This window comes from Giraffa tippelskirchi, chromosome 6, assembly GCF_054371585.1.
Source record: "Giraffa tippelskirchi isolate mGirTip1 chromosome 6, T2T-mGirTip1v1.2.pri, whole genome shotgun sequence".
NCBI lineage: Eukaryota > Metazoa > Chordata > Mammalia > Artiodactyla > Giraffidae > Giraffa > Giraffa tippelskirchi.
This window is the reverse complement of record NC_137280.1, coordinates 143,606,367-143,627,455: the sequence shown is the minus strand read 5'-3', so window position 1 is coordinate 143,627,455 and position 21,089 is coordinate 143,606,367. Positions and strand designations below refer to the sequence as shown.

The 21,089-nt window shown below is 38.7% G+C and overlaps 1 protein-coding gene across 2 annotated transcripts in view; it reads right to left on the bottom strand.

Moving 5' to 3' along the window:
• TTC1 (tetratricopeptide repeat domain 1) overlaps window positions 1–21,089 on the bottom strand; it is a 48,340-nt gene that overhangs the window by 6,309 nt on the left and 20,942 nt on the right. For both annotated transcript variants that reach the window (XM_081500584.1, XM_081500583.1), the window contains exons 3-7: window positions 12,911–12,971; window positions 11,733–11,845; window positions 8,595–8,631; window positions 3,912–4,060; window positions 1,535–1,589 (exon numbers count right to left, since the gene is read on the bottom strand). In XM_081500584.1, coding sequence (XP_081356710.1) covers window positions 1,535–1,589; window positions 3,912–4,060; window positions 8,595–8,631; window positions 11,733–11,845; window positions 12,911–12,971 — 415 coding nt within the window. The remainder of the gene's footprint in view (window positions 1–1,534; window positions 1,590–3,911; window positions 4,061–8,594; window positions 8,632–11,732; window positions 11,846–12,910; window positions 12,972–21,089) is intronic.

The following is a 21,089-nucleotide window of genomic DNA, read 5'->3' as shown; positions in this document are numbered from 1 at the left end:
TGAAGAAAATAAAGGAGTCCAGTCATTCACACTACCGATGTGTAACAACAAACTGACATTATTTACCAAGCAACTTAAGTTGTTCATGAAAGGAACAACATAAGTAAATGCTAAAACCACAAGACAAGAAACATCAGCTTATGAGAACTGAGCGACAAGGACGGATGGAACTTAATTCCGTCTGGAACTGACAATGGCAGTAAGATTCAGTTTATATCTATCCATTTATTGTTTCATGGTGATTAAAAAAAAATGGACCCAGAGATCAGTGCCTAAGTGACTACTACGGTCATTCACCAAGTCTTTTCTTTCAGCACAAAATCCAGCTCAGCTAAATGCAAATACCTTTTTCCTTTTTGCTAAAATAAATCATCATTGTGAATAGGTGAGGAATGCCCTTTTCTTCCTTCTTTGAATAAAAAGTACCTCCAAAATAACTTTTAGGCTCAAACATGGTGTCAAATTTGATTAAAAATGTAAATTAGGGAAAGAGCCAATTTTGGAAGAACTGAGGAAGGCTCCCGAGATCTGCCCACGCCTGAAGCAGCTCTCCTTGGAGTCTGAGTCCACCCAGCAGGGCCCACACTTGGATTTACTAGGTCAGTAGTTTCTCCTCAATCAACTCTCTGTCAGAGTGATCTTTTGGGAAATTTGTCTCATTCTCTGATACTGATGCCTAAAGGCCATAAATGACCAGGCTCAATTTATTTTAAGTGATCTTTCCTTTTGGCCCACGCGACTGCAATTCATGATATAGATGATTCATAAGGAAAACACACAGGAGGTCATGAATAGACAACTATCACACAGGTTATAAGCAGCCTGTGCTGGGCAGGTCTCTGTCCAGGAACCTTTACTCCTGTTGATCAAGCAGACTGTTGACAATGAAGAGCCCTCTAATAGCAACCATAAACACGGTTTGGCCAATACAAGAAGTAACTAAAACATGGGTCAAATGAAACCATTTCCCCTGACCCTCCACATACAGTGTTTTTTCTCCTCTTCCCATTTACTACTAATTCTCACCCTCTCATGTCTTCTCAAATACTAAAGGGCCTCTGATTGTTATTTTCAAAACAAAAATCCCCTTGGTTTTCACAGGGCTTGTACTGATTGCATCCTAATGAACTTAAAGCCTGGCGTTGTTTCCTCAATGCACAAACTCAACTGTTTTTATGAAACTGATGATCTGAAAGAGAGGTTGGTGGCACCCCCAGGGTTGGGAGCTAATTATGTTTGCATTTTGAAGGCAGGAAAACTTACCAAAAAAAATAAAGAAAAGCAAAATGGAAGTTTAGTTTTTGAAAAGCTGATATGCACTGTAAACCACACCGGTCCTTTAGAGTCAAAATTGAGTAAGAACTTACAAGCCCCATGGTGCTGGTGCCCCATGATACAGGTACTGAACCAAAGAAGGGCCTCAAAGCTGTTTCCAACAGTTGAGTTCTCCCCTAATGAATAAAAGGACGGATGGCCACATCCCCCAGCTTCTGAGCTATTTATGGTAAAGAGAAGGTAAGGGAGGCAGACTTACCTAACATCTCTTCCTTCAGTCTTTCATTACGTTCTTCAATTTGCTTAGGTAGTCTCTAAGGGAAAAAGCACCAAAACAAAGGTTGTGAAAATCTTTTGGCTTTATTTTGAATTTGAGAAACATTTTAAAAAACCTTGTGTGAAAATGAGATCAGGTTAAAGCACACATATATGATCCCACTAAATATAGAAAAATCCCAAATATTTCTCTGTGGGGGCACTACAGAGACAGGGATTTTGTTTGGTTCAACGCTATGCACAGTTCCTGGGTCACTGGAGTGGACTCGGGGGCCTCAATAAAAGTCTGGTGAAAAATACACACACACACACACACACACACACAGAACATCTGAAAGGATACACATCAGATGTTTACAGTGGTATATTCAGGTAGTGGGATAAGGGCTGATATTTATGTATATTTTCTGCTCACCTGTATTTTTTAACTTGAGGTCCTTTCTTTATGTAACTTAATTGTTGAGAAAGTATCAGATCGATATTAGATATTCTGAAATGATCATCCAGTTTAGGGTTTTTCAACCTTGCTACTACTGATATTTTGGACTGGGTAGTTTGTTGGGGCTGTCCTGTGCACAGTGGAGTGGCCAAAGCATCCCTGGCCTTTAGGGATGCCAACAGGACCCTCCTATCATGATAAAGTGAGCCCCCACATAGCCAAATGTCCCCTGGAACCAGACCACCTCCAGCTGAGAGCCACAGATCTTCTCTGGGCACTTTTAGCTCTGGAGTTGCCCCTATACACTCTGTGATTCCAGTATTAACTCTGTTGTAATAATTCAAGATAAAATAAATTCTTTAAGCCTATAACAACAAGCTTTAATAAAAGGCTCCCTTTGTCGTAACACTAATTTGACAAGGATAAAGGCCACCAAGAATTTAGCCAAGATTTTAAGAACTCTATTCCCTTTCCTCATGTCCAATTTAAGTTAATCCTAACACCATTCAGAGATACGTTAAAAGTCAGATAAAGGATTAAAACTGCTTTCAAATTGCGTATGTTTTTTAATTACCCAAATGAACCTTTCTCTGATTACTCCATTTCTAGGTAAATAGAAGACCTGTTGTAACTGAAGGAACTCACCTCAAGTGGGTATAAAAACAAAGCAAAATAAAACCCAAACTACCTAGGATATTGATATTAATGCAGGGAGATGAGTCAACATTTCTCAGGTCTGCTTGGTGGAATAACAGTCCCATGAACTAAATGGGAGATCCTGTGGAGTAGGGGCTCAGATGCCCTCAGGGGACTGACAGGAAATGTAAATAAGTAATTGACCAGGTGTAAGGCAATAGCACTGGTGTGCTCAGCCATGTAATCAGAGCACTTCAGCCCCATGCCAGCATGTGCGAGTTCAAGGAGGAGCCAGCATGTCGACATTTTCCAGTTTTCAAGAGAAGTCCGACTTAGATTTTTATCCATTTAATTTTATCCATTTTAAATGGATAAAATTTTATCCACTTAAAAATTCTTTCCATTTTTAAATGTTGGCAAGTAGCCTCAATTAAAAAAACAAAACCAAAAGTCTGGCTAAATAAAAGATGCCTGTAGCTCTCTGGCTCCTGCCATCTCTGCTACATACTGGGTTCAGGACAGACCTCCCCATCCTAATGCCCCTCTGAAAAGTCTGGCAACGAAGAAACCTGTTTAGTTAAAGCCAGTGTTGGTCAAACTTATTTGAATACCTATTATTTTGGGGCAGTGAAACACACATCCAATTCTGTAGCAAATCCTTAAGAGTATACATTACTCTATGCGTTGGAGATAAAGAGTGGTGCTAAAGGTAAAAGCACAAATCTACAGTTATTTTTAAAGAGAGGAAAACAGGTAATATTTAGTTTTAATTTACAACTGACATAAAAATATGACATTTAGAAGCAAAAGGATTTTTAGTGACAAGGACAAGAATTAGAGTCATTTTAAGAAGGATAAAAAGATTAGGATACAGTCAACTGGAAATGTTCTGCACATATGACAATGAGTAGAAACCTGGTGACTGAGTAAGGAAAAGAAAACCAGACATTTATTATCTATTATCTATAATATTAAGGCTCACTTTCGACTAAACTGTACACCTATAAGGAGACAAGGTTTCCCTAGTCCAACAATGAAATAAAGTTCTTGTTAACCCTAGAGGTCAAAGGTTTATACAAGACAACAGTTTTAGAATGAAGATTAAATAGTACAGGGCGCAGTGGGTTGCAGCCACCACTTCAAAGCTCTATCTCCTGCATATTCCTTCCAACAAACTTCTCAAAAGCATAGAAATGGCATGTAGTTGTGTCTCAAAGGATTATTTAAGATTCAATGACTAGTAACACAAGGAATAGAAAATGCTTTTGTAAAAAATTAGGTTTACCATGCAAGCTTCTCTTGCTTGATGTACCGATGGGTCTTTTTCTAATATGGATTTATAGTCTTCCAGGGCTTCATCCAGCTTGTCAGTCTTCTCATACAACTCTGCTCTCCTCAGTATTGCTCTGATATAGCTGGGGTTTAGCTGAATTGCTGTAAAAAGGGAAGAAGTAACTGTTACCATGAGGAAAAAGGGCCTACACACCCTCAGTTATATTGTTTCCTCATTAATCATTCTCCATGACTCCAAAGGAAGAGTTACTTGTTAAAGGTTATACCTAGGGTCAGCAAACTTTTCTGGAAAGGGCAGGTAGTAAAGATTTCAAACTTTGTGGGACAGACTGTTATGACTACTGAACTCTGCTATTGCAGCATGAAAGAAAGACACAGACAATGCATAAGCAAATAAGGGTGACTGTATCACAATAAAATTTTATTGATGGGTACTGAAATCTGAATTTCACATAATTTTCATGTGTCCTGAAATATTACTTCTCTTTTGATTTTATTTCCAATGATTTAGAAATGTAAAAACCATTCTTAGCTTGCAGGCTGTACAAAAGCAGGCGGCATGCAGGCTGCATTTGGCTTGTGGCTGTAATTTACCAAACCTTGGTCTATACCCCAATTTCTGGTTTGCACCTACTTATCCTTCACCCACTTCAGAACAGTCCAGAACAACAGAGCTCAAATGCACAGTGAAAAAGAGAGGGAATTTGAAGGTGCATGTTAAAGAACTGAGGGAGAACAGTGGCAGACTGTCTATCATTTATTCTTTTTCTAGGACCAACTACAGAGGTCACACAATGACAACTGAGGTTATATTTTTAGCTAAATGCTCACTGTTCCTTCACATTTTTGCTCTAACATCCTTAGGTCACTAGTGTATAACATCCTTTCTTTTATCCAACAGCAAATGCCTTGTAATAATCCAGTGCCCATGTTTTGGTTCAAGTATACCACATTCTTCTATTCTTTTTTGTGTTTTTCCTTTTTCTGTTAAAAAGCAGTATCATGGCTCTAGAACTTTTTTCTTTTCAAATGATATCCTCATTTTTAAATTCATTCATGCTTTCAGTAACTGTTTATTTATACGTAATATATGCACCTGGGTAGTGCCCCTCTAGAGTACAGTGGAGACCAGAACAGACCAGGTCCAAGTCCTCATGAAGCTTTAAGCTATTCCAGGAGGCAACAGAAGATGGCATACAAATAATTTCAGATAGTGACAGAGCTACAGAGAAAAATAAAACAAGGTGATGCAAATTCAAGAGAAGAGGGGAATAAGTGACTTTATAAAGAGTGGAAAGAATAAGAAAAGGGATTATTTGAGGGAAGCCAGCTATTTGAAAAGCTGAGGGAGACAGTATAGGAAAAAGAACTAAAAAGAGTAAAGGATCTAAAAGCAAGAATAACTTTGGCATCTTGGTGACAGGTAGAGGTGCAGAAGAGATGAGGTTGAAGATACACAAGCAGGTCATGGAGGCCTTGCTGGCCAGGGAGAGGAGCTTGGACTTTTTCTGTTTTGTATTTTTTAAAAAGCTTTTATATTGGAGTAATACAGTTGATTCACAATGTTGTGTTAGTTTCAGGTGTAGAGCAAAATGATTCAGTTATACACACACACTTTTTAATATATATATATGTATATATATAAAACAGTTTGAAGGAACAGTTTTATATATATATATATATATATATATATACACACACACACACACATATCTATTCTTTTTCAGATCCTTTGCCCATTTAGGTTAATACAGAGTACTGAATAGAGCTTCCTGTGCCATAAAGTAGGTCCTTGCTGATTGTCTATTTTAGTTATTATAATTTTTATTGGAATACAGTTCATTTACTAGACCTTTTAAGTGTGATAAGCCACTGGAATTGTTTCAAGTAGATTAAGACATACTGATTTACAGTTTTAAAAGCTCACTTTGGCTATAGTGTGAAGGGTATGGGTGGAAGCAGTGAGACAGCTGGGAGGTCACTGCAATAGTCAGATGACAGAGGATGCTCACTAAGCTGCTAACAGTGGAGATAGAAAGGAGAGGCCAGATTAAGGAAATGTCTCTGAATCAGAGCCCAATGGAATGAGAGAATAACTCAGGGATGACTCCAAAGGTTTTAGAATTTCATCAAGTGAACAGATAATAATGCCATTCATTAGTATGAAAAAAACTAACTGCAAGTTGTTTTCATGCATTCATGTATGCATGGGGGCTGGGAGGCACCAGAGTCTGTTCTGGGCACGTTACATCTGCCATGCCATGGGATCAGATGTTCCAGGGAGATGTCAAGTTTGCAGTGGGATACCGGGCTCGACTACAGGGCAGGGCCGAAGATATAAACTACACGGTATGGATGGGCTACTTAACGTGCAGACAGTCTTTCAATGAAGCAGATGACAGAAATGGTGCAGTGGTTGGAAGGGGATATTGGTTTAGGAGAAGGTTTTCTGAAGAACCCAAACTGCAGGATTTCAACTTTACACACTGTCAACCTCCCCTTAGTCCAGCACACCATATTGTCTTAAAATATTTCCAACTATATAATACCATAGGAAAAAAATGCTCCAGTGACCTCTACTATATCATCTTTTAAAAAACTGAACCCTCTAATTTACACTTTAACTCCTATACTGACTGCCCCCTTGTCAACTAGTGGATAACTTCTAACAATGCAAATATTGACTGAAGAGATGGAATCCTTCCAGGATTACTCTTTTTATTGGCCGCACAGCTGACAGGATCTTAGTTTTCCAACCAAGGATTGAACTTGGACCCCAGCAGTGAAAGCACTGAGTGCCAACCACTGTACCACTAGGGAATTCCCTGTAACTACTTTATAAAAACCTCTAACATCAACTTATCACTCTAACTTGTGATTTGCTTTCTCAACCCATACAAAGAGAATTAACTTAAACTTTACTTACATGCTAAGGCTAAAAGCATAAAGGTGACTGGCATTAAATATTGTTCCACAGTTTTCATACAGTTTCTTATATAGTATTTCACAGTCAAGAATTCCAAATGAGTTAGGTCCTTTGCCAAAGTTTGTACACAGAGTGGGCATGTGTTTACTTGAGGGGCAGGGGAATGAAAGATCCTATATATCCAAATAATCTGTACTACTTAATCTAAATAAACTGTACTACTGTTAATGTATTTTGCGCATGGATTCAATAAACCATATGTAGCCATACCAACTAAGTATAAGCACATGTATTTTGGTTTAACCAAAACCAAATCTGGAAAACAAACACTTTCCCCCACTTCCTCTTATTCTCCTGGCTCCTAGTCTGAGGGCGACAGCTAGAAATGAACTGTTTTTTAGTGTATTCCCCGCTAATCAGCTTACAAGCCATTTTCTCACCATTTGGTTACCAAGAGAAGAACTTTAAAATCGAAGCTTGTTCCTAACTTAAACTCATCAAACCCACACATCTCACAGAGATTAAGGTTAAACACCTTCTTGCAAACAAAATAGTACATTTAGAATTAGTTCCAGCCCAAGATAGTAAGAGATCAGAATAAGTTTGCTAGATCCTAATGTGTTAAGTTTCGTTCAGAGACTCTAATGAAATGCCAAGTATAAAGAAGAGAGGGTGACTAATTAATGTTATTAAAAAATCTCAAGAAACAAAACAGATGAGGGAATTCATGCTTGGTCTGAGAGTAGGATTAGATAATATATAAGGTTCTTTTTTTTTTTTTTCTAATAAAGTTCTTTTAAACTCTGATTCTCTCAGAGAAAATATTATCCAAAATGGAAAAGAAAATACAAATTTAAAAAACAATATTAGCTTGAAAAACTCATGCGAGTAGCAAGATGCAAGGAACAAGATTATGTGTGTTCCCCACACCAAGCAGGTTATAAAGACAAGATAACCATCTGGCCTGTCAGGAAATTTTGGGGGGGAAAAAAACAATAATGACCCTATGTCTGGAGCTGTCTCTATGAGGTGGTAGAATGAAAAGATCATTATGGAACTCAGACATCAGATGACAAAGACTGGATTCACCGTGTTGAACTTGAAAGGATAAAAAATGATGGCAAGGAGGTTTGGATGAAGTACATCTGAACGGAGTACCAATTCCCTAAGAGCAACCACCACCACTCTCCAAGCACACAGACTCAGAAGCCCCAATAGCAGCTAAGATCTTCAATTTCAAAGGCGTGCGCGCAAGAAGTATATACTGTTTCTGTGGCCAAGGTAGGTTTGAATTTTCTCCACATATTTACCAATACAGGATAAACTGACTGAACTATCCATTCAAAAAATGCTTTCACTAAGATGACTACTGTGCAGCACACCTCTAAGAAAGACCCAAAGCTTCTCCTTAAGCAGCCCCAGAAGGGTGCATGTGTACACGCACACAGCTGACTGAGAGCCTCTGTATTTGTTGTCTAGCTGACGTAACACGCTTCCCAGGTGACTCAGTGGTAAAGAATCCACCTGTCAAAGCATGAGACAAAGGTTCAATCCCTGGGTCAGGAAGAGCCCCTGGAGAATGAAATGGCAACCCACTTCAGTATTCTTTGCCTCGGAACCCCATGGTCAAAGGAGCCTGGTGAGCTACAGTCCATGGGGTCACAAAAGAGTCGATCACAACTCAGCAACTAAACAATAGCTGAGGTAATGCTCTTGTAGGTTAACATGTACAAGACCAAAAAGCTGTACCTTTGCTGCAGTCACTGATGGCCATCTCTTTCTTGTCCTAAAAGGAAATAGATCATTAATATGTGTCACCCTAATTCTGTCTCAACAGCTCAAAGGCTCAATGACATAAACTAATCATTAATAATTGCTTACAGAGATAGGTGCATGCTTTTCAAGGAAATCACACCACAACATGCATGCCACTTCCAAGCTAAAATTCAAACTATGCTGACAGCTGACTTGAAAGCCTCCTGGCAACAAATTATTCACGGCGCTTCCTCCGGAAGTATCTTTATTTAAAGATTGCTGCAACTGGCCTGCGACATTTTACATTAGAATGTTGATAGTGATAAAACTCTGATCAATAAAAAGGGCAAATGACTGATACATGAATAACTGAATGAGTAACCTTCCTCTTTGGTGAACTGTTACATGTCACACCCAAAGTGGTATTTTCCAGAAAGTACAGAGGTGGTCCATATATAGACGAGCATGGCTTGTCAGGTAGTCTCAGTTATGAACCTTAACTGATCCACCGACCAAACAAAAATACAAAAGAATTTGCCAAATTGAGAAGCATGGCATAGTGAAAACAACACAGGATTTCAAAAGAACTAGATTTTAGCTTGAGAACTAGATTCTCAAAAGAATGAGATTCTAGCTCTGACATTCATCTGCTATTTAATTTTTCTAGGCTCTAAAATGTCTATTTTTTTCCAAATTGGAAATGTTCTACAATGTTAGAGAGATGTTCGTTCAAATAAGTGTTTAATACTTCTATAATGGCTACTATGGCAAGTGCCAAATACTTTGTAGAATATTTTAGAGCAATGTCTACCAAATTGAGCTTCAGGATTCAATCAAAAACAGTTCCAGGATGGGGAGTGACTGCTTAATGGGTTTCTCTTAGGGTCATAAAAAATTTCTGGAAATGGACACGGTGATCATTGCCTAATACTATGAATGTATCTAATGGCACAGAATTGTATACTTTAAAATGGCTACAATGGTCAATTTTATAGTATGTGTACTTTACCCACAATAAGCAAAAAAAGGTTCCATAGTCGTCTGGGAAACACTAACTACATTATCTCTTCCAATGTCCAAAACAGCAATTCACATATTAAAAACTCTACCAAGAAGTCCTGCAGTACAGACAACTGGAAGTCAGTATTTCCCCAACTTTTAGATAACTGTTAAGTCTGAGACACACAATGTCATTTTTAAAGCTTCTGATATAGGAGTAAATCTCTATAACTTGTGTGTACAGCTGATGTGGTGGCATTCTTTGTGTCCCCAAGTAACTATTTTTAGAACCTATTTTGGGGGGGGACTTTGTTTACTCTTGTGTAGTCAGGCCTAGAGCTGAAACGCTGCCCTAACTCCAAGTTTGCCTTTTCCCCTCCAGACGCAAAACATAAAGCCTGGCCAGGCATACCCCATCAGGGATGCTGAGCCTGCAAAGTTGTCTTTCAGAAATTCTTCTTAAAATAGTTAACCCATCACTTCCTTAAACTCAGAATAGGCTCCTTAAATCACTTTAGTACATTAATCCTGAGAGTCTCCAAGTCTGTAATTTTAGAATCTTAAAATATTAAGAATGAAAGTTGAAAGAATAAAACAAACAAAAACAGCCCACCAGCAAACCTATCCCTTGTAGAGGTGAGAGTTACACAGCGAGTCTCTCTGAGTTCCCCTCGGCTGTGACAGACGGAAGACTAGCAAGGCCATCCATTTTCCTAACTCAGGGACGAGTTCCTCATACTAGCCTAATGCTAGCAATGTCATTAATTTGGCAATTGTGAGAACAAAGAATCCCAAATTCCAGGAGCCAAATGGGTATAGTGTGTTTTCTCTGACACTGAAGGTGTCCTCGATCTCAATTCACAAGGACAATTTCCAGTCTATGAATGTGGCTTGATGTCTCCCAGAGGCAAAAGTGAAATCAGAATTTTCCAGCTAAGTGGAAAGACCGTTAGTTGTGAATGCTGATCGATGGTAGAACGTATTAATGAATGTTGTTTTAAATAAATCTAAAAACTGTTTTATTTCCCTTAATACAAAATGTCTGTTTGTATACTCTCTATACTCTAGAATTATTACCTCTCTCATGTCACATGAATCGCTCTAAAAATATTAATACTTCACCCTGGACACTGAGTCCAGTAACAAAACATACAAGCCTGGATTAAAATAAAACTTTTTGAATGTCCAAACATTCAAGCGCACCCCCCACTCTCCCCTTTAAAAGCCCTCATCATCCAAAGTGACTTTGGTAGAAGCATTAGAAAATTTCAGTCAACACCAAAAAGAAAATGACATAGATACCTGATCAAAACAAATAGAAAACCACTTCACCCAATCTTATGCCTGCTTTGTGGTTGCTTAAAGGTGTGTTAAAAAAAAAAACAAACTCTACCCTTTGTGCTTTGAATATAAGTAGTCTTTAACAAGTGGTACTGTTTTTTTTCAAGCTCTCACTATTTCAATCCAGCAAGATTTACTATGCTGTGTAAACAGGAATATCAACAAATCACCAATCTAACTTTTAATACTAACATGATACCAAACAAATATCACCACACTCTCCTCTACTCTACATTCACCCTGCAATACCAGGTTCTCAATCCTTTGGAAATACAAAAATGCTTTTGAATTTTCCCTGACACCTATTTTGCATTTCAGGGTACTTTTCACCCCAACTGTTGGACGCTTCTCCCTATGTCCATACTTTCAACAGAAAATCAGAATCTCAGGGATGAGCACCTTGAAGTCCAGTTTCAAGCACTTTTTCCTGTCCCTTCGAGTCTTATCTCAAGTTCCAGAGGCCTGGAATAAGCGGCTGGAGCTATTCTAGGACATGTACTATTTGGCTGTTTGCTTCATTAACCTACCTTGGTTTGGCAGAAACTGTGCCAGGCTTCCTTCTGTGAAAGTATTCACTCAGCCACTTTGATAAGGAATACGAACAGTAATCTGACTTAAGTTTTTCAAAATTATGTTTCTATCCTTCCCATGTCCTTTAAATCAGCGAAATATAGGAGTAGGAAAAGAGCAGCAGCAACTAAAGCCCCTATGCTTGTTTCTGGAGAGAAGCTACCCTACAAAAACAGTGCAAGTTCATGTGCTTCTGAAAAAGACAGGGGCCAAGATACATACCTGTTTCATCCTTGCTGCAGCTCTGTTTGAAAACAGAATAGACCGGTCTTTCTGGAAGCAGCAGGGACACGACTGAAGGGCTCGAGTATAAGAACTTTCGGCTTCTATGTAATCTGAGGATAAGGGAAAATATAAGAAGTTGTTATGATTTTATTTCTGATATCACTGTATTCCAAATGACCTCAGAATGTATAGCTTTCCATTCTATACATTCACCTTTCACTTGGCTTATCAATTTAGTAAAGAGTTTTGAAAGGGGATTAGGAAACTGGACAGATGAAAGAGACTAAAATCTGGAGTTAACAGCCCAGGATGAAAATTGTACATATATTTTTCATTAAAGATATTCTGCTTTCATGGAGTCAACCTGCCTAAAAATGCTTCCATGAAATGTCTGGAGAGACATTTTATAGAGCTAAAAGCAACTATGTTAAAAACCAGCAGTTGACTAAACACCTTAAGAGAGAAAATGGTGATAAACTCATCCATTCATTGCCACATACAAAATTATAGTTAGGATACTAAAAGATAATTGCCTAGTCACTCCTTTCTCAGGTTTGAAATATTTAATACTAAAATATAAAGAGATAAAACTTTCAGAGAACCTTTAGTTCTCATAGAAAAGAGAAGTGATAATTGATAAATCAGGATATATGAAAAAAAAGTTTTTTTTTAACCTAAAAATAACAAAGGGAAGATGTTACTGCTCCTAGATATCCAAAGCATACATGCTCTGAGACGTGACAGATTTGATAATAAGATCAAACAGTTCTCCCAAATTATAAAAATGAACCTCAATTATCCCTAAGCAAATAAAAGAAATGCAGAAGGACCATCTCTCTAGTTAAGGCATCTACAGAAAAAGGAACTTGAAAGAGCAACTGAAGTGTAAGCAAAACCCTTCTCCAGGCAGCACAGGACGCACTGGGCCAGTATTCACAGCATCGTCTCCAAGCGAGGAACTGAGACCCTCTTTTTACAGCAATGCAGCAAATAGCCTTTTAACATTCCAGATTAGAGTGTCCCAAAGCAAAAACTCAAAGGGCTTTGTTCTTCAGTATTGTTAGCAGTTCAGATCTGCTAGCTGTTTCCAAACATTCTTCAGTGTTTCTTCACAGACGCTACAAAAGAATGAGGAGTCAAGATGGCCAGCATCAGTGCTGAAAGACGCATCTTACCTCCCTTCTTAAACTGCTCATTTCCCTCCTCCTTTAGTCTCAAGCTCTCTTCTCTCCTTCTCTGAAAAAGATCAGAGAATGACATAAATACAGTATTATGATAAGTGAACAGAAAGGCCAGCTTTCATTACACATTAGGCTATTCAACGGGCAGCAGCTTGACTTTTCAGAACTGGGTCAGTTTTATCTAAATCTCAAACACACAGGAAAAAAACACATGACCATCTGGCTAAACATCAAGTGAATTCTTGACACTAAAAAGATAAAACCCAGGTTTTCTTTGTTTCTGGCTTTTGCACGGAACAGTAATTTCCATTTACTAAAAATGAAACTAATATACCCACTGGTATGCTTACCTTTATAAATTAAAATTCTGGATCTGCTACTTATTAATTGTAGATGATCTTGGACAAGTTTCAGATCTTTCTGGGTGTTAATTTCTTCATATAAAAATTAAGGCTGTAATCGATTTATGGGTTAATGTGATAATGTACGTAAAGCTTCCAATACACTGGTGAATAAGGATTCAAAAATTAGCTATTATTTTTCCGTAAAATAAATAATGTAATACTTATTTAGCTACAATTGCACTGTGTCATGAAGCAGACACACAGAGGCTGGCCGAGTGCACTATGGGGGATGAGTCTTATCTGCAGGGTCAGGCACTGTGCTGTTAGCACGTAACGCAGGGAAATTTAAAGAAACCCAGAGAAATCTCTTTTCTTAGCCTCTTCTATCAACAGAAATTCACGCAGATGGTAAAGCACTCATGGGACTCAAAGGCAGAGTGAATGTTAGTCTGTGGAGCAAAAAAGACACTTGCCAAGTCCCTATGTGCTCTCAGCCCTGAACACCTCAGCAAGTTGGCCGGCATAAGCAGAGCTAGCATGCCACCTTTGACAGCATTAAAAAAAAGAGAGAATCTCCAAAAATCTCTTCCTTCATTCTTGAAGTTTCTGACTCAATAAAAACTTCAATGGGAGGAAACAAAATTAACAAACTTTTTCATCAACAGTACAAGCTGACATCCTCAACAATTGGTACTCTAAAGATTAGGCACCAAATTAAAAAATATAATACTTCTGGAGAAGATCTATAAATGAGCTGCTGAGATCTGGGTGCTTTCCAAATACCTTATTACTATACTCTGCAAGAAAGAGAACACTTGATGAATCTCAATAAAGAAACTAAGAAGCAAGTATAAACAGAATCTAATTTTTACAACATCTATTATAGGCCAGATGTTCAGCAGACAATAATAATTCATTTTAGGATATAACATATCTGAAGAAGCAATATTCCAAGGGAATACAGGAAAAAATAAGATGGGCAGTGGTGATGACAATCAAAATACAAAAATGTGGCCACATTTACCTACTACCACCCAGAGGAAGCTGCCTGAACTGTAATATCCTCTATTGAACTGGTTAGGATTTTTTGTTGTTGTTTAGTCACTAAGTCATGTCTGACTCTTTTGCGAAACCATGGACAGTAGCCCGCCAGCTCCTCTGTCCATGGGATTGACCAGGCAAGGATACTGGAGTGGGTTGCCACTTTCTCCTCCAGGAAATCCCGACCCAGGGATCAAACTCACGTCTCCCTGCATTGGCAGGCAGATTCTTTACCACTGAGCCACTTGGGAAGCCCGGTTAGGATTTCTGGAGGCAAGCAAAAGGACTGTCTATCTCGGGCAAGATATATATATATATATATATTTTTTTTTTAAGGGAGTAAGTTTACTGGAAAGCTACCGTGAGGCTCACACGATCACGGGGAGGCCTAAAATATGGGCTTATAAAACAGACAGGACTCAAGGCAACTCTGAAGTCAAAAAGCTAAAAAACATTGATGTGTCTTCTAGGAGAAGAGTCTCGCCAAGATAGGGCTGTAATAACAGCCAACAGACCCTAACCATTTCCCTGTCTTTGTCCTAATTTACATTTAAAGTTTTGGTCAGAAGCATCCAATGAGCCAAGCGTAGTCACATGCCTTGGCTGTCAAGAAAACAGAGTGAAGAACACGGGGAACTGACCAGCATTCAGTAAGGGGTATTTCCTTCACATAAGAAAGGGAATTCTATGCTGGAAGCAAAGAAAACCCCATACTAAATCCAGTTAAAAGTTATTTCAACCCCAAATAGACAAAGAGACCTGGAGAAACAAAGCTGGAGGCATCATGCTCCCTGATCTCAACCTCTACTTACAAAGCTATAGTACTAAAAATGGTATGGTATTGGCATAAAAACAGACACATTGATCAGTGAAACAGAATAGAGAGCCCAGGAACAAACCCACACACATATGGTCAATTAATTTATGATAAAGGAGCCACTAATATGTAACGGGGAAAGGACAGTCTCTTCATTAAGTGGTGCTGGGAAGACTGGACAGCCACATGCAAAAGAATGAAAACAAACCACAGTGTTATACCACACGCAAAAGGTAACTCAAAATGGATTAAAGACTTGAACGTAAGACCTGAAAACATAATACTCCTAGAAGAAAACATAGGTGGTAAGCTCCTTGAAGTAAGTCTTGGTGATGATTTTCTGAATCTGACACCAAAAGCAAAAATAACCAAGTGGGACCACATCAGACTAAAGAGCTTCTGCACAGCAAAGGAAACCATCAACAAAATGAATGAAAGAAAATAGTTATAAATCATATACTTGATAAGGGGGCAATATCTAAAATACATAAAGAACTCATATAACTCAAAAGCAAAAACTCCCCAATCTTATTAAAAAGTGGGTCAAGATCTGAATGAACATTTTTCCAAAGACGACATACATGGTGAACATGAAAAGATGTTCAACATCATTAATCAGCAGGGAAATGCAAATCAAAACTACAATGAGATATCATTTCATGCCTGTTAGAATAGCTATTATCAAAAGACAAGAAAAAACCAGTGTTGGCAAGAACGTGGAGAAAAGAAAACCTTTGTGCACTGTTGGTAGGAATGTAAATTGTGAAGCCACTGTGGAGAACAGTATGGACATTTCTTAAAAACTTAAAAATAGAACTACCATATGACTCAACAATTCCACTTTTGGGTGTTTATCTGAAGAAAATGAAAGCACTAACTCAAAAAGATAGCTGCGTCCCTGTGTTCAACTGCAACATTATATACAATAGCCAAGATATGGAAACAACCGAAATGGCCATCAGTGAACAAATGGATAGGGAATTCCCTGGCTGTCAGTGGTTAAGAATCCGCCAGCCAATCCAGGGGACACAGGTTCAATCCCTGGTCCAGGAAGATCCCATACACCATAGAACAACTAAGCCCATGTGCTGCAACTACGGGGGGCGGGCCCACATGCCTAGATCCTGTGCTCTGCAACAAGGGAAGCCCCTGCAATGAGAAGCCCACCCACCACAATAAAGAGCAGCCCCTGCTCACCACAATGAGAGAAAGCCTGCACATGGCAAAGAAGACCCAACACAGATAAAAACAGAAGAAACATATCTCAAAAAAAACAAAAAGGCAAATGGATAAAGAAACAGTGGTTATACACACACAAAGGAATATTATTTAGCCATAAAAAGAATGACATCTTAGGGAAAAACAAACAAACAAAAAAAGAATGACATCTTGCTATCTGCCACAATATGGATACACCTCAAGGGCATTATGCTAAGTGAAATAAATCAGGGACAGACAAGCACCATATGGTCTCTCTTATATGCAGAATCTAAACAAATTATGCAACAATAAACAGCAAGCTCACAGGGTGGGGCAGGAGGGTATGTGGAGAAATGGGTGAAAAAAAAACACTTAAAAATTCTAAAATAATTTCAATTAGGATAAAATGAAAACCCTATCAATAGTAGTGACTTCATTCAATTAAATCTTAAATTCACACAAACACAAACAACCATATATCACTGGCTAATAAAGTTCTAACAAAGTTCTAATGTGAAAAATTGGTTTCACATTAGAAAATATATTAATGCAGGGTAGCATATTAATGAGTTAAGAGAAAATTACAGGATCACATGAATACATGCATCACAGGTCTTTAAGGCCTGTAATATATATTTTTTTAAAAACAGTACTATCAAAAATAAAAATTCTTCAGGCAAGGGTGGCTCATCAAGTTATTAAGAGTTCAATGCCCATCCATTAACAACTTCAATCTCTCTAATTTTAAGCTACTTTCTTATCTATAATCTGTTCTCCAATGCCAATTTACCAGGAATGTTGTATGAACACAGATCAGTCATTCAGACTGCCAGATCAGGCTCTTGTGAAGAGTGTGTTTTAAGAGTTTAATCATTATTTGGTAAATTTAGAACATTAATATTCCAACGAGAAAAGCCTAGATCCAAAGTCCACCCAGAAGGAATTATTGATAGGGGTCAGCTTGAGCAGGCAGCCTGAGAGAAGTTCACAGTGTTGTTACAACTAGGCCTAAAAGTTGAACTGGCCAAGAGGCTCTGGAACATACTTCAGAGGCCAATTATTCTAAGGGAGGCATTTTATTTTTTTGGTCTGATAAATCACAACTCAGTGACCCATTAAGTAATAAACACTGGAAAAGAGCTGTTGCTTTCACAGATTGTGTTAAATTGAGGATTAATGCAATTATCAATATCATGCTGAATATCTCCTTGGCAACAGCTAAAAACAGCACTTTGAAAAGAAAGCTGCACTGTCTCCCGGCTGTGCCAGGAGACTAACTTGATCCCAGTACAAAGACTAGGATTTATTCTGCCGCCGGAACACATTCTTTAACCAAAGGATGGCACGCACACTGTGTAATGCTATGGAATCCAAGGACAGATTCTATAGTGCATAAGTCTTACTCAGCCTGCTAAGTGCCAGGAGCATTCACACATAAGTGAACTGGTTAGGGCTGGTATCCTGCAGCATTACTGGGTACAAATCTTCCAGGTTCTGGTCTAGTGTGGTTAGGGGCCCTCTCACATGCCTGCACATTCTGGGGAGGCCTCATGGGGTAACATCTGTTCTAGAATTTTATTTCCTTAAGAATGGGAACCAAAGAAATTTTACAGGGCTCTAAACTCAGTACACTTCCCCATCACTGAAAACTCAGGGGGAAACCGTGACATTATTTTGCATTGTGAATCATCACAGGAACTGCCAAGGAAAACCTCAAAAACAATGCCCTTGATGAAGGGAATTTATTTCAACAGTTATCACAACTGCCAACTTTTCAGCCTGTTACTCAGTTCACTATAAACTCTACCAGTATAGATTTCACTGCTTAACATCTGCAGTCATACACATTAGAGCTCTACTCATCTGCTTCCCAAGATAATTCTGAGAGATGGGCATGGAGGTATTTACCTATTTTACAGGTTAAAAAGAAAATTCAAGATTCAGAAATCTTTTATTTTTTGCAACAAATTTCTATTCCAACCTACTCAGCCTTATCTCCCATTACTACACAAGCCCTCTCTTCTACATAGTTGGATCTCTTATTCCTCATTCCATTCTTTTGCTTATGCACCCACCTTGGAAATGCCATTGTTTTTCTTCCAGATTTTCCTTTCAACTGCCCAAACCAAATTTTGCTGTTTTCCAAGTCTAACACAAACCAGACCTCTTCCCCAAGACTACCTTCATGTCCTTCCCCACATGATCTTCCTCTGAATGTAAACTGTACAAAACGCCTTTAACTGGGCAATTCAATTCTACCTCAGTTTATTTTTAAAAATTATAAGAGAATTTTTTTAAAAAGCACTGCAGAAGTCTAGAAGGTTACAAAATGCTTAGATGGTTTCATGAGTTGAAGAATATTGTACATTCCTCAGGCCTGGGCAAAATAGTCCAGTCAAGGTCCTCCTCTGACTGCACTCTTCCTCCCGTGGGGCCCCTTTAGGCCATACTCCAGATTTCTTACCCAAGACTTCTTAGCCCACTCTCAGGATCTGCATGAATCTTTGCCTGGATCTATCCCCCTAAGGGTAAGCTTTGCTGCAGGTGTACATTATATTCCAAGTGCAATACTTTGTACTCTGCCTTCCCCGAACCTGGAATCAGTCATGTCTCCAAAACAAAGATCTAGGTGTTTTGAGGGAGTCATTGCTTTTAGGTCCTCTCAGTGAAGAGACTCATGAAAATACATCTTAAATAAAACAAAAATCCCAGGAGTCAAAAAGAATACCTAAAAGTGAAATCTATGTATGTATTCATATAAATGAAAGTGAAAAAGAGAGTGTTAGTCACTCAGCTGTGTCCAACTCTTTGCGACCCCATGGACGGTAGCCCACCAGGCTCCTCTGTCCATGGAATTCTCCAGGCAAGAATACTGGAGTGGGTAGTCATTCTCTTCTCCAGGGGATCTTCCTGACCCAGGGATTGAACCCAGGTCTCCTGCACTACAGGTAGATTCTTTACCACCTGAGCCACCATACCACATCAATTCCAGTAAAAACTCTAATTCCCAGTAACAGCAAAATACTTAACTCATTTTGCTCTATCCAACAATAAACAAAAGTTTCAAATACTATGCAACTATCACTACTTATAATCTACTACATAAAGTTCAAGATTTCATTTTTTTCCAACTTCAGAATATATTCTACTAAGGATATACAGCCAGAGTATTATATCCAAATTTATTGGAATTACCTTCTCTATGTAATTAACTCGAAATAGTTATGCTAACATGTAATCAATTTGTTACAGCAACTTGTTTCTGTCTATAGTCCATTTTAAGGGTTAATTTTCCTTATCCTTTCTGATTTAATTTTAACATTTGAAAGTGTAAAATACTTACACAGTTCAAAATAATACTAAGTGAGACTTCTGATGTGGCTAAACGAGAAGGTTTCCAAACCCTCTAAGAGCAACTACAAAACTGGACAAAAAGATCAAGCACAACCATTTCAGTGTCTTGGAAATGGATTACAGGCTTATGACAATGTGAATAATGCTTATTTATGAAAAACTATTGAACTTCAGGAAATCACCATGAAAATCCTTGGCATACTTCCTAGGGACTGCTCCCTTTCTTCCTCCCATCATTCAGTGTGGTAATTTTCACACCACAAGGTAGGTTGTGAATAACCAGCAGTTTTACTGCTGGAGGACTGACTTGATTTAAAGAAGGTGAAACAATCCATGCCTCGTGGTGCTGCAATCTGAGAGCCAAGCAAATGGGGAAAGCCAGGGGTTCTACTGATCTGTGGTTGCAGTCCTGGTTGGGCAAAGACAAATGTAAAAGGGCCATGAGACAGACACATGCAATGGGAAGATAAAAAGAGCGAGAGTCATAGAGGCACTTGACAAGCATTTCAAATATCCTGGCTGCCTGGAGTTGGTGTGCACGCTCGAGAAGGATGAAACTATTCACTCATCCTTGTTTTATCAGAAGCCTGTGCACATGTACTAAGGAAACACAAGAGGTGCGGACCTGAAAACTATCTAAACTTGGAATATACTTCTAAATTCACATATAGATCCACTGATAGTAAGTGGAAGCCATACTGGTTTGGTATGTTTTAATATAATCTCTGACCAGTACTGGATGGCCACTACACTGTGAGGAAACAGACACAACCTCAAGAAAGCCAGAATTAAAATTAAAAAAAAAAAACAAAAAAAAAACAAGAACAAAACCCAAAACCAACTGAACAGAGCCAGGAGCAGCCACACATCCCAGAGGAAATGAACCACACTGCTAAGTCCAGGTAACCAGATAAATTACTACACAAATAAGACAGGCAAAATAGCAACAACAAAAATAACTGAGGCATGGGGGAGGGTCAGACTTTAGAGTTGCAACAATATTACTTAAAATACCCAGATTCATCAACAACAAAAAAATTGTAAGACAGGCAAAGGGAAAGTTTGACCACAATCAGGAAAAAGCAGCAGTGGACAGAAACATCTGATTATACAGGGAGACCAGATCTAACAGACAAAAAGCGGCTATAGAAGGGAGGAATCAAGATGGTACAGTAGGAGAACAGGGAGTTCATCTCTCCTCACAAATGCATCAAGAACACAACTATGAATGGAACTATTCTCACAGAGTACCTGCAGAAAGCTAGCAGAGGACCTTGGACACCTGAAAAGACAAAAAAGATCCCCACATGAGGGGCTGGACAGGAGAGAGAGAGAAAGGAGAGAGGAGGCAGGACAGGACCTGCACTCCTGGGGAGGGGTGAGGAGCTGAAGGAAAAGAAAGAGTCCCGCACCTGGG